The 12,755-nt window shown below is 61.3% G+C and overlaps 1 protein-coding gene and 2 non-coding genes across 9 annotated transcripts in view; all 3 read right to left on the reverse strand.

Annotated features, from left to right (window-relative positions):
• Positions 1-1,124: 1,124 nt before the first annotated feature.
• Positions 1,125-12,755, reverse strand: part of EIF4G1 (eukaryotic translation initiation factor 4 gamma 1) — a 17,357-nt gene continuing 5,726 nt past the window's right edge. For 3 of the 7 annotated variants that reach the window (XM_026855306.1, XM_026855307.1, XM_026855303.1), the window contains 26 exons: positions 11,931-12,023; positions 11,777-11,843; positions 10,503-11,393; positions 9,229-9,317; positions 8,834-9,020; positions 8,331-8,464; positions 7,988-8,107; positions 7,623-7,796; positions 7,347-7,544; positions 6,935-7,081; positions 6,604-6,840; positions 6,423-6,527; positions 5,855-6,008; positions 5,648-5,748; positions 5,443-5,545; positions 5,221-5,323; positions 4,309-4,565; positions 4,099-4,214; positions 3,777-3,949; positions 3,492-3,617; positions 3,324-3,405; positions 2,996-3,094; positions 2,743-2,877; positions 2,574-2,655; positions 2,354-2,494; positions 1,125-2,237 (listed from right to left, as the gene is read on the reverse strand). In XM_026855306.1, the coding sequence (XP_026711107.1) occupies positions 2,056-2,237; positions 2,354-2,494; positions 2,574-2,655; positions 2,743-2,877; positions 2,996-3,094; positions 3,324-3,405; positions 3,492-3,617; positions 3,777-3,949; positions 4,099-4,214; positions 4,309-4,565; positions 5,221-5,323; positions 5,443-5,545; positions 5,648-5,748; positions 5,855-6,008; positions 6,423-6,527; positions 6,604-6,840; positions 6,935-7,081; positions 7,347-7,544; positions 7,623-7,796; positions 7,988-8,107; positions 8,331-8,464; positions 8,834-9,020; positions 9,229-9,317; positions 10,503-11,393; positions 11,777-11,843; positions 11,931-12,023 (4,296 nt within the window). In that variant the 3' untranslated portion in view covers positions 1,125-2,055. Of the gene's footprint in view, positions 2,238-2,353; positions 2,495-2,573; positions 2,656-2,742; positions 2,878-2,995; positions 3,095-3,323; positions 3,406-3,491; positions 3,618-3,776; positions 3,950-4,098; positions 4,215-4,308; positions 4,566-5,220; positions 5,324-5,442; positions 5,546-5,647; positions 5,749-5,854; positions 6,009-6,422; positions 6,528-6,603; positions 6,841-6,934; positions 7,082-7,346; positions 7,545-7,622; positions 7,797-7,987; positions 8,126-8,330; positions 8,465-8,833; positions 9,021-9,228; positions 9,318-10,502; positions 11,394-11,776; positions 11,844-11,930; positions 12,024-12,755 lie in introns of all 7 variants that reach the window. The other 4 variants (XM_026855305.1, XM_026855304.1, XM_026855301.1 and 1 more) reach the window with 2 other exon arrangements.
• On the reverse strand, positions 7,871-7,943 carry LOC113483632. Its single transcript, XR_003399062.1, has one exon. It is a non-coding gene; the product is annotated as a small nucleolar RNA SNORD66 (small nucleolar RNA).
• On the reverse strand, positions 9,106-9,182 carry LOC113483639. The gene has a single exon (XR_003399069.1). It is a non-coding gene; the product is annotated as a small nucleolar RNA SNORD66 (small nucleolar RNA).

The raw sequence follows: 12,755 nt of genomic DNA on the forward strand, positions 1-12,755 counted from the left end.
GACACAGCCTCCCTTCAGCCCCAGGCCTGCCCACCAAAGTGGGGGGGTCTGGCCTGCCTGCCGCCCCACATGCAGAAGCGGGAGTGGTGCCGGAGAGAACCTGCACCCCCTGAGACAGGGCCGGGGGTCCCATCTCGCTGGGGGTCCCACCTCGCTGGGGCTGGGTTTGGGGCTGGCGGGTGCAAGGTTTAGGGCATCGTGTCTGATGGCACCAGTGACCTCCCCGGCAGCAGCGCCACAGCAGCGCTGAGGCCAGGCCAAGGGGTTAACTTTCAGCCAAAGACGCCTGTTTATTCTGAAACCTACTGATGGCAATGAATGTTGCAACACATTTTCCCTGGCACAGAGGGGCGCAAGACACACCGCCAGGGTGCCACCCTCTCCCTTAGCAAGCAGAGTACCAGAACAGCCCAAGGGCCTCCCTCTACTCACTCATGGGCAGGGGGAGATCCTGACCAGTAGCCCCCCCCCAACCTGCTGGCCTTTCCCTGCCACCTGCTTGCCAGCACTAGTACCAGGGATACAGCTCAGATTGGCCTCTCATCTGGGGAACAGCCTCTGGTTAATTATTCTGTACCCTCTGAGCCATGGCCAGGGTGACTCAGCACAAGGCAGCCCAACCCACCCAGAGCACAGCCCAGGCTGGAGGGGAGGCAGCCTCTGTCCCCAGCAGCAACACCCCACCAGGGCTGGGGGCAGCCTAGGCTTGCCCCACATCCCCCCCACCTTGCAAGACAAGGGTCACCCCAAGACAACAGCTCATCTCTCCCACCTCCTGCCCCAAGGCAGAGCCCAGAGCAGAGCGCCCAGGTCCTGCCACCTCTGTGCCCACAGGAAAAGGGACACTTGGGGACACTGGGGTGCTGGCAGGGCTGCACACCTCACCCGGGGACACCCTGTGCCAGGCAGAGCTGGTGAGGGGGGATCCCAGGGGGCCTGGCTCCAAGCACAGCCCAGCCCCGTGCCACCCTCCCAGCCCCGGGGTGGGGGGTACCTACCGTCTGCCTCGGGGTGCTGGGGGAGGCTGGCCCCTGCCTAGGCTCTAGGCTGGCACCCCCACACCAGCCCAGGCACAAGGGACATGGGACAGGGGGGCGGCAACAGCGGTACACGGGGCATTATTTAGCAATGTTCTTTTATTTCCAGTTTTAAGGTGAAAAGATGCCTTTAAATCTTCAATTAAATACTCCATAAAGAAAAAAAAAAGCAAAAAAAAAAATTATTTACAAATTCACGTGACCAGTAATTGAATCCTTGTTTTAATAATTACACGTGCGGCTCGTCACATCCGGCGCTCTATAAATACAGGGGACGCGGATGCGGGGGCCGCCCCGTCGCTTGCCCAATTGTGGTCTTAAACGTTTGGGAGGAGGATGGGGGCTTTGGGCGGGGAGGAGGGGACTCAGCCTGGCCCAGAGAGAAGGGGTCACCCCCCCTCCTCCCCGGCACCCTCCCCAGGTGTCAGAGCAGGAGCTGGGGGGAATGATTTATATTTAAAATAAAAAACCATAGAGGGGGGGATCCAGGCAGTGATGGAAGAATAGAGAGGACAGGGGAGTGGGAGAAATCACGCTCCTGTCCCCAAACCAAATTTAATAAGTTTATATATATATAATCTCTCTATATTTCAGCAAGAAGTGGGGAGGAGGAAGAGGAGAGGGGAGAGGAGGGGAGAAATGTCCCCATCCCATCCCCCCTCCCCACGACATGAGTCCAGGGGTGCTCTGCCCGGCTCCTGGAGACCTGATGTGCCTGTGCTGGGAGGGGGGAGAGGAGGGGCCCCGAGGGGCCCCACCACAGCCACCGCCTCCGTCAGCATCCGTTTATTATCGTCACAACGTAGTACAGGCCTCGCAAACAGAACCAGGATGGGGCAAGGAGGGAGAGGAGGAGAACTGAAGAGAGGGGGGCTGCAGGGGGCACAGCAGGTCCCTCAGCCCTGACATCAGCAAGTCCAGAGGGGCCAGGGGTGGGAGGGGATGGAGTTGCTCCCCAAGGTGCCCTGCTCTCTCTCCCCCCCTTCCTCCTTCTCCTCCTCCTCCTCCTCACGGTTGCTCAGTTGTTATCCGACTCGTCCTCAGCTTCCCGGAGCCAGGTGAAAAAGGCTGTCACCGATTTGAGAGCCACCCCTTTGCCCTGCTGCTCAGCCAGGTCCTTGCTGGACTCCCACTTGTAGAAAGCTTCCTCCTTGATAACATCCTCATCGTAGAGGGCGTCAAAGAACATCCGTAGCAGGTCTGGGGTGGGGACAAAGTGGAGCCCTTGCCATTCCCCAGCCACCAGCTACCCTGCTGGGGTGGGGACCCACCTGCCACCACCCCCTGCCGCAGCCCACCCATCCCACGACACTCACTGGGAGGCTGGTCCAACTTCACCACCAAGGCTTGCAGGGCGTAGAGCGCCTGGAGCTCCTTCTGCTCATCCCGCAGGTACTTCTGCAGCAGCTTGGCTTGGTTGCGGATGACCAGGGCATCCACACGGTAGGGGTTCTCGACTGCGGGAGATGGGGTGTGAGAGGGGGCACAACAGGAGCAGGGGGACCCACGCCCACCCCGTCTCACCCTGGTACTCACAGATGATGGCCGAGTGGCACACGGACGTCATCAGGGCCCTGATAAAGGTGTTGGACGAGACCTGCTGCTCACTCAGGTTGGCCTGGAGGAGGGAGGAGACAGGGGCTGTGAGGTGGGGAGCCAGGAGGGAGCCCCCCCAGATCCACGGGCGCTGCGCCCACACCCTCACCTCAATCCAGTCGTATATTCTTTGGTTGTTCGGGTTCTCCTTCAGCAGTTTGTCCATTTGTTTGTACAGCTCCTCCGAGGTCAGCTCCTTGCGGCTCGGTGTGTCCGAGCTATCCCCCATCGTGTACTCCAATTTCTGGGGGAGCAGGCAGAGACCAGCTGTTAAAGGCAGGACAGGGGAACAATGGCAGCAGGACCCCCAGGGTTCCCCCACACAACAGCCTATCTTTGCCCCTCTGCAAGTGAGCTCCCACCTGCTCTGTGACAAATTTGTTGACATCCTGGTCCTCAGGCAGGAATTCCTTCCAGCTCAGGCCCCCGTCCCGCCACAGCTTGCCTGCGGTTTTCTGGCTCTGCAGGACAGACAGTCAGTCTCAGCACCTCACACTCTTCATCTCCAGAGAGGGGGATGCTGCAACTTGGCCATGCCACCCCCACACCTCAGACACAGCAAGGGATGGCCCCGGCCATCCTCTCTGGTGGCAGAGAGGTTCAATCCCCACATGCCAACCTGCCTGCCCCGAGCAGCCTCCCAGCCCTTGAGGCAGCAGCCAGCAGCTACACAGAGCCCCGTGCACTTACCATGCCCTTGCACAACAAGCCCAGCACCTCGACCAGCAGCGTGGTGGCCTTCCCGATGGGCACCAGGGGCTTTGTTATCTCCCTGAGGGTCACAAGAGACCTAGTTGAGCTATCTGCACCCCCAGGAGCCCCTGCCGTGGCAGCCCCACAGAGGGGCACAGCTCTCACCTGAACAGCTCCTCCATGGGAATGCCTTCCTCTTGCAGGATGGGGGTGATGAGTTCGGCCAGGTACAGCCAGATGTGAGGGATATCGATCTCCATGTCTTCCGCGATCTCCAGGATCTCCCGCAGCCTGCAGGGCAGAGTAGGGGGCTGTTGGGATCCAGCAGCCACCATGCCCACGGCTGGGAGGGACCTCAGGAGGTCTCAGTGATGAGCCCTGCTCAAGGCAGGGCTGAAATCAAAGTAGGGGCAAATACCAGCTTGGGGCCAGGCTGCCCCGGCCCCTCACCCTTTGTAGTACTGTTCCTTGGAGAGTGTGCCCGCCTTCACCAGCTGGCACAGCAGGACCCCCATGTGCTCGCGGGAGATGGTGCTCCTCTCCAGCGTGGACTCGATGCCGTTCTGCACAAAGATGTAGAGCGAGGAGGGGCTGCCCAGCTCCTGCACACACTGCAAGGCCTCCTGCGGGGGAAAAAAGGGGGGGTCACTACTGCCCCACGGCCCAGCTCGGCACCTCCTGCTCCCTGCCCAACAGTGCTACCACTGAGGGAAGCAGAGGGTGTTATGGGGGGCACGTGGTGGTGTGCCTGGCCACCCCCCCCCCCCCCCACCTTCATGTCATTGATGTGCAGGTATTCCTCTATGATTGCCTTGGATTTCTTCTCCAGCTCCTCTTCCGACAGCGCGGGCTTGGGGGATGCTGCAGGAGGTGCTGGCTCTTGCTTAACTGTGAGGAGAAAGCAAAGGTCAGGCACCGCCTTGGACTGGTTGAGCCCCAGGTCGCAGCCAGCCCCCCCAGACACTGCTCCTCCCCAGCTCACTGGTCTCTCGGCTCCTGTCCCGTTCCTCTGTCATGCTCGCAGCCTTGCGCACGGCCTCGGGGCCACCCTGCTTCTCCCGTTCTCGGCTCCTGTCCTCTGTCTCTTTGCTGAAGCTCCTCTTGGTGAGGGCAGACCTGTTCCTGTCTGCCCGCTCCCCCCGGTCAGGACGCTCCAGGCGGTCGCTGCCTTTCTCCGAACGCGACTCCCGCTCCCCTCTCTCCCCAGCCTTCTCTGACCTGTCACGGCTGGAGCTGCTCCTGGGTGGGAGGAAGACAGATACAGCATGACGAGCCCATCGCCACCCTCCCTGACCCCAGATGGCAGAGCTCTGCCAGACAAGGCTCTCCCACTCCAATCCCAGCCCTTCCCAGGGCGTCTTTGAGGACCTGACCACCCTCAGAGAAAACTTTTCCCCCATTTCGCCTGTTTCAGCTCGTGGCCTCTGCCTTTTGCCCTGACCCTTGGCACAGCTGAGCAGAACCTGGCCCCGTCCTGCCCACACCTTCCCCCTGCTGCAGGCTGTGGTGAGATGCTCCTTTGATTTCCTCTCCTGAACAAACCCAACTCCAACTCTACTTGGGGACCTCGTGCTGCAGCCTCCACAGGGCTCCCTCCAGCCCATCAGCCCATCAATGTCCACCTGGTCCTGGGGCTCCCAGATCAGACCCAGCACCTCGGTGTAGCCCCCCCAGGTGCCAAATGGCAGGAAGGAAGCCCAGGGTAGGGTCAGCCATCTTTGCCACCAGGACTCATCACTGGCTCCAAGCCCCCATCTTGCTACAGGGGGGTTATTACAGCCCAGATGCCATATGTTTGCCTATATATTGACTGACCACCGCCCAGTTTGGGGGGGGGTTCCTCCCTGGGCTGCAACATGGCAACACAGCCCCGCCTTGGTGTGTGGGCCCTCACCTCTGCACCACGCGGCGGGACTCCAGGCTCTCGGCGGGAGTTGACTGCTGGAGCGCTGAGAAGCGGTTCAAGGTGCTCGTGGCTGGTCGCCCTGAATCAGATGCTGGGTGTGAAAAGAGGGGAGTCTCAGAGTTCAGCACCTCCCCAGTACAGGAGCCGCCGGTGGAAGGATCCTCCCTCCCGCCCTGTCCAACGGCGCCCAGCCAGCCCCACACTGCCTACCTGAATCTGCAGGCTTTGCGCCAGACCCTCCGCTGCTGCCTTTGCCCCAGCTCAGTCGCCCACCCGGTGCAAAGAGCTGGTTGTTGGAGTCGATGGATCCAGGCTGCAGGAGAGAGAGAGAGAGTGTCAGCTCTGAACCCCACACCAAGGCTGGATGTAGGCCAGGCAGCCAACTCAGCTGCCCACACTGCACCCCCAGCCTCACCTTGGTGATCTTCGTTAGCCGGCTGGTGTCGATGGGCCGGTTGCCCTTGCTGATGGGCACCGTGTTCCAGCCATCATCTGCAACCAGGCTCCCACGCCCACCTGGGCACAAGGGGACAGACATCAGGCGCAGCCCAGCCTCAAGCTGTGCCCAGTGGGAACAACCCACCCTTGGCAGCCTCAGGCAACCCCGAGCCCGGGCACTCACTGCTGGAGGATGGCCCAGGGGGTCCTCTCCTCTTGTCCTTTGACATGAGCTGCTGCACTTTGATGTGTTCCCGATGCTCCTCCATCTCTGCTTCCTTGTGGATCTGGTCAATGGTTTTGGGGCCCTGGTCTCCTCGCCGGGGTACCCAGCTATTCTGCAGAGGGCAGGGAAGGAGGGAAGAGGGCACTGAGCTGGCTGGAGGACGGAGACAGAGACATCTGCCCTTCCCAGCCATCCCACCCTCAAAGCCTCAGGCCAGTCTCCTGCCCCATCCATCTCAGCTCCCCGTGTGCTGTAGCAGCTTTTGGCACAAAAGGGCTCAGTTTCTGGAGCCCCCCTGCATTAAACAGCTGCTGCTTACTGTGTGCCCACTACCACTACCATGCTAACCAAGGGCTGGGGGCTAGCATGGTGTCTCTGGGGCTGGCCACAGCTTACATACCCACCTCTCCCCTCCCAGGGACACACAGACTGCTGGCACTCAGAGGACATGGGCCAGCAACTCCATGGGACCAAGCAGGGGACAAAGGACAGTCCCCGGGCAACAGCAGGCTATGACGTGCCTTACCCGTCTGAGGTCAATCACATCCTGCAGCATGAAACGGATTCGGGATGATGTCTTCTTCTCTTTGATGATCTTCTCCATCTGATTGAAGTACTGGTCCATTCTGGGCTATAGAGGGACAGAGCCATGGTCACATCCCTCCCAAAGGCAAGGGCAGGGCAAGGCAGGGCAGGGTAAGGGGTACCTTGGCCTTCTCAAAGTCCAAGTCCTTGCCAATGGTGGTAAGCAGGCGACAAAGGCACTCAAGAGACTCCTCATCATGGTTTTTGAGCAGCTTCACCACACAGTCGTGCATGATGGCCTCTGTCAACATCTTCAGTTTGAAGAGCTCTCCAATGAACTTGATGTTTCCAAGGGATCGCCGGCGGGCCTTGTCCCGCGCCTCCTCCAGCTCGTCCTTCATGCGCGCCTTCTCCTCGGGCTGCAAGGAGGGCAGCACAGGGTAGCTCAGAGCCCAGAGCCACCTCGAGGACATCCACATCAGCCCTCAGCCACAGCCTTCCACCCCAACTCACAGCACTGGCATCGTCCATCTCCTTCTGCCGCTTCTCAAAGATCTCATCATCGTCCTTGTCCTTCTCAAACTCCTTCTGGCAGCGGTTGAGCAGCAGCTTGCGGAAGTTCACAGTCACCGTGGGCTTGTCTGTTGTGGGCACTTTGAGCTGCAAGAAGAGATACAACCCAGGCAAGGAGCATGAGTCGTATCTCCTCCAAAAGCTGGCCAGCTAAGGCCCAGGCACTGCTCAAAACACAGAGAAGCCACCCTACACCCTTGTGATGCCCTGCTAAGACTCTGGACTTGATCATCCATCCATTCACCCCAGCTTCTCCACACCACAGAGAAGGGTGTGCACCCTTCTGACCTCAGCCAAGGCCCCTGAACAAACCCCTGCCAGCTCAGCGAGAGACCCCCCAACTCCTGCTCACCCCCATAAGGCAACGGCACATGTTAGCATAGGCAACAGAGAAGTTTGGCTCCGAGATGGCCTTCTCGAAGACAAGGTCGATGACACCCTTGAGCCGCTCCTCCGTGTCGATGGACAACTCCATCACCTGCTTCATCAGCTGCTGGAACATCTGGGGTGTCAGCTTGTTGAGGATGCTGCGGACACGTCGGAGCAGCTCCTGCAAGGACAGAAGGGTCAGCAAGAGGCCAGGCACATCCCCCCCACCCTCCCACTGCCCACCTGCCCCAGGTCCCACCTGCGTCTTGATGTTCTCAGGATCCTCCTCCTCGGAGGCACGCTTGCTGCTGGGTTTCCAGGCCTTCTCGGCCTTGTTCAGCTTGACATCCTCATTGAGGGACACAGTGGCAATGATTTTGCGGGGCTCCTTCCTCTGGCTCTGCTGGGAGCGGCGGGGACCCAACCCTGAGGGCTGACACAAGGAGAAGAAACTCAGCTCTTTGCTTTGGGATCAGCCAGGCCGGCTCCTGGGGCGTCCCCATCCACCTGCTCAGATCCTCAGCTCCATCACGGACATCAGTGGCCCAGACACAGTGGCTCAAAGGCTTGATCATCACAGAGAGGCAGAGGGGGATGGCGTGGGTGAAACAAGGAGATACTCACCAGGCCCCGGTTGCCCATGACAGGCCGGCCGAGGTTGGCGAAGGAGGGGGTGAAGTCAGGGCTGCAGTTCATGCCGCTGAGGCGGGTGGGGTCAAGGGCCCGCAGTGGGGTCTTGTTGGCCTGCGAAGGTACACAGGGCTGAGGATGCCCGGGGGGCAGAGGAGCGGGACGGATCCATCCCCCAGCCTCAGCGCCGGGACAAAGAACTGGAAAAAAGGCCCCAGAGGTGCCCACACACACCCACCCCAGGCTCAAGGCTCGTTGCAGACACTGCAAAGAGGAGCCAGACGCCCACCTAGGTACCAACCACCCATGCTCCCCCAACTTCCAGGGCCGCACCGACCTTGTCCAGCACCACGTCCGTGATCTGGGGAAGCCCCTCAGGTTTCTGCATGCTGGCAAAGATGAACTGGAAGCCCAGCAGGAACTCCCGGTCATATCGCTTTTTCTCCTCAGGGTTCAGTGGCTTCCATTGCTCTGCAGTGGGGGGCAAGAGGGAGAGATCTTGGCCTGCCCTGCATCCTCCACTCCGAGCTGTGGCAGGTCCAGGCCCACCCAGGAAACCAGTGAGGTGGGATGTAGACAACCAAATAGCTGCCTCAGCCTAATACGCCACAAGCACGACGCTGCTTGCTTCGACAGAAAGCCAGATGCCACCAGCTCCCTGCCTCAGGCCAGAAGCCCTGCACTGGGGCCTCTGCCCCTCACCCCGTGCCAGGTTTGGGGACAAGACAGGAAGAGAACATGAGGTTTGATGGCTGGACCATGCCACCTCCACCCCCACCACCACCACTGGATCCCATCGTGGTGGCTCCTATCGGAGGCCCGGACAAAGGCTCGGCTCACCTTCCTTGTAGCGGTACTTCTGGTCGGCAGCCTTGCCCTTCTCCGGGGCCAGCTTGTCCTCCTTCTCCTCCCACGTCTCCTCTGACTCTTCCTGTGGACGAGCAGGGGCCACGTCCTCTGCTTCACGGGCAGGGGCGGACGCGGGGGGCTTGTTCTCCGCCTCCGAGGCACTGTCACTGATCTGAGACTGCAGCAGGAGGGAGGGAGGCAGGCAGCAGTCACACCTCGAGCCTGGTCCTGCCCCCCTCCACCCTGCACCCAGGTGTCCGCTCCCCCTCAGATCCTCATTACCATCGCGGAGCATCAGTGGCCCAGACACGATGGCACAAAGCAAAGTTCATCACAGGAGGAGATGGGACACAGGGTGACACCTGGACCCCCCCCAGGACACTCACCTCTTTAAAGGCATCCAGCAAATCACCTACTGCCTCCTTCTTGTTCAGCTCCTTCATCCTTCGCTTCTTCTTTGGCACCGACACGGCGACTGGGAGGAGAGGCAGGGAGGTGAAAGACAGGAACCCTCCCAGTCCCCTGCATACCCCGACACCAGCTCTGGGATCACCAGCGAGGCCCCAGTAACACCAAGCAAACTTCAGGATGGGGCCATGGGGAGCCACAGGGCCGTGGTCCTGCCACCCCAGCACAGCTCTCATTCCCAAACACGCTGTGTACTCACCTGGGCACCTGCAGATCCCACACACAGCCCACCAAGGCACCCCGCTCCCTAAACATGCACCCCAGAATACACCCCGTACAGACGCACCTCACACCTCTCCCCATCCGGCTGCTGCACTCCGAATTTACCCTGTGCCTCTGTGAAACACCCCATCCACAGCTCCTCCCTAGCGCAGCACTCCCCATCCTCCTGAGGGGATCCCTGCAGACACCCACACTCCTCTGCAGAGCAGCCCTTATGGAGACACTCCCATACGTACCTCTGCCTCCATATATGCTCCCCTCTCTGGCACCCCTATACACCACCCCATATAGAGGTGCTCCCCAGAAGCACACCTACCCCAGGTTTCCCTCCTATAGCCCGCTGTACCCCTGCACAGGTCGCTCTGTATGAACACGTCCCGTGTACCCATCTCCCCCATCCTGCCCCAGTACCCCTATGTAAGCCCCACACTCCTCTACAGAGTGCTTAAAAAAAGAGACATATCTTCGCCCCAGCATATCCCCAGGACACCCCACTTTCCCCAGGCACCCCTATGTACTTGCACACCCCTAGGCAGGGTGCCCCCCACAGCTACAGTCTCACAGCTCCACACCTCCCCTGCCACCCCTCATCCCCATACAGTGGGGTACAGCCCTCAGACACAACCCCAATACACCCATGCTACACTCCCACATAAAGCATCACATAAAACACACTTCCCTCACAACACCCCACTCCCCGTGACCCAGAGCACCCCACACATGCACACCTCCGTACCCACCCCATACCCCTGCATACAGACGTGCTCCCCAGACATCTTTCCCCATCCCCAGGCACCTTGTGTCCCCCCCCCGCACCCCATATCCCTATGTCTCAAGTCTCCTAACCCTGTCCCACCCTCCAACACCCTCCCCGTAGCCCATGGCTAGCATCACACCTGGATGACACCCCCCTCCATCACCCCACACCCACACTGGGGCACCCTGCACGCCCCAGCCCAGCATCCCCAACCTTGTGCGGTCGCCTCCGAGGTCTGCGAAGGGGCAGGGGCTGGGCTCGAGCTCCGCTCCTGGGCCTCGCCCAGGCCTTCACTCTCCTCCTCCTCCTCCTCCTCTGCTGGGGGGGAGGCAGGGGTGCTGGCCTGGGCCAGCTCCTCGGGCTCCGAGATGGGGCTGACGTCCGACTCGGGTTGCTCCTCGCTCGGCTCCGCTCTGCTGGTTCCCTCCACCCCATTGGGCAGGGGCAGCTCTTCGGGCTGGGCAATGGGGGAGTCCAGGGCGGGCACGGGCACCAGCTGGCACACGGGCACCTCAGGGACCGGCTCGGGCACCTCCTCTAAGACCCCATTGGCCTCAGCAGCAGGCTCGGCAGCAGGCTCAGGGCAGGGCTCTTCCCGGGGCGGTGGGGGACTGGGGGAAGCGGGTTTGGCAGGTGCTTCAGGGGCCTGCGGTACAACGGGTGGCGGCGATGGCGCGGCCGGCACCGGGGGCACGGCTGGCATTGGGGGGACAATGGGCACCGGCGACGCCTCGGGGGGCACAGGCGCCTGCAGAGTGGGCTCTGGGAGGGGAATGGCGGCGACCTCCTCCTCCACCTCCTCCTCCCCCTCCTCCACGGCCACAGCCACCGTGTCCATGTTGGGCGCGGGCACGAGGGGCAGCTCCACAGCCCCTGGCACTGTAGTGATGGCGCTAAACGTCTTGTGCGGGTCGGGCGGCGCCTCGCCCTGCTCCACTTTAGTGTCCACGTCCACGGGGGGCTCCATTGGCACCAGCGTCACGGCCGAGAGCACCACAGGCTCCACCTCGGGGATGAGGGGAGGGGGAGGCGACGGGGATGCCGACTTGCTGGGCTCCAGGGAGACAGGCTTGCTCACCACCAGTGCAGGCTTCGGGCGGTCATCTGCAAGGTGGGTGGCGTTAAGGGGGGCGCGGGCAGGCTCTCCGATGGGGATCACTGCTCATCCCACATCCCCCCTCCAGATCCCTCCCTCTGCAGGAGGCATAGGGACAGATGTGCCAACCCACATCACAAACAGATGACAGGGACAACAGGGGTCCTCCAGTGCCCAAGGGACAGCTGGGGTGAGCAGTCCCCAGAAACTCTCCTGGAGCTAACATGGGGACACCAGTTCACATGTATGTAGGGAATGCATGTGATCCCAAAAGCCCAGGGTGAACCGAGGAACAGCAGGGCTGACATCTCACACCCTACAGTGCCAACAACAGGGAGCCTGGCAGCAGCTGTGCTGCCTGGCACAACCACCCCCTGACACACACATTTACCTGGCCGGACAATAACTGCTACGTGGGGGGTCTCTCCATTGGCCTGGGGCTCCAAACCACTTCCAGCCTGGAAGAGGTGAGGCAAAGAGTAAGATCAGTAGGGCCCTGTGCACATCCCACTGCTCCAACTGGGGAGCTGGGGGGGTGCCCTTACCTGTGGAGGGGTGGGGGTAGATGAGGTTCTTGCTCCGGACATGATTTCTTCAGTGATGTCTTTGCCACCTTGGTTGGGGTCTCGTATCCGAATCTGTCCACAGGGCAGGGCAGAGAAGGGGAAGCTCTCAGCAGGGTGGGGGACACAGCACACAGGCCGCCCTCTTTCTCTGGGCCTGATACCCCCAGGACACCCCCTTCTTTGAAGGGAGAGGAGAGAGGCTCATCCAGTGCCTGCCCTGGCCATGCACAGCTTGGGGACTGGTGGGTGCCACCTCCCATCCCCACAGGGCAGAGCACCCCACAGACACCAGCCCGACCTGATAACTGGTGGGCAAGGACAGTGTGGGGCAGGGCAGGCCTTGCAAGCCATTGTGCCAGGCAGCCAGCGCCATATCCCCAGGGGTTGGGGGGGACCTCAAGGCATCACCACGCTAGCACAGGGGCTGCAGGGACACCCCCCACCTCAGGGACAGCACAGGGGATCCACCTTGGCATGCAAAAGTCACAGCGAGCTCTGTGCATCCCCAGGCACAGCCCGTACACCCCCAGCCTCACCAGCCCCATGCCCGCAGGAGGAGCCACAGGGCACCCTACTGGGGGGGAAACTAGGTGGGGGACACAGATGGGAGACACAGCACAGCCACGGGTCTTGTTCTCCCCATCCCCAAACCTGACCTGCCCCCAAGGCAGCAAGAAGATTCCAAAGGGTATCGAGTTACCTCTGCCAAGGAAATACCAGCGTTCCCCCTCCCCAGCCCGGCAGCACCCCCTGCCCCCCAGCACAGGGCCATGTCGGCAGCCGCCTGGCTCCCCGCTATAAATA

This window comes from Athene cunicularia (assembly GCF_003259725.1).
Source record: "Athene cunicularia isolate RWA chromosome 9 unlocalized genomic scaffold, athCun1 chr9_part1, whole genome shotgun sequence".
In the NCBI taxonomy this organism is placed as follows: domain Eukaryota; kingdom Metazoa; phylum Chordata; class Aves; order Strigiformes; family Strigidae; genus Athene; species Athene cunicularia.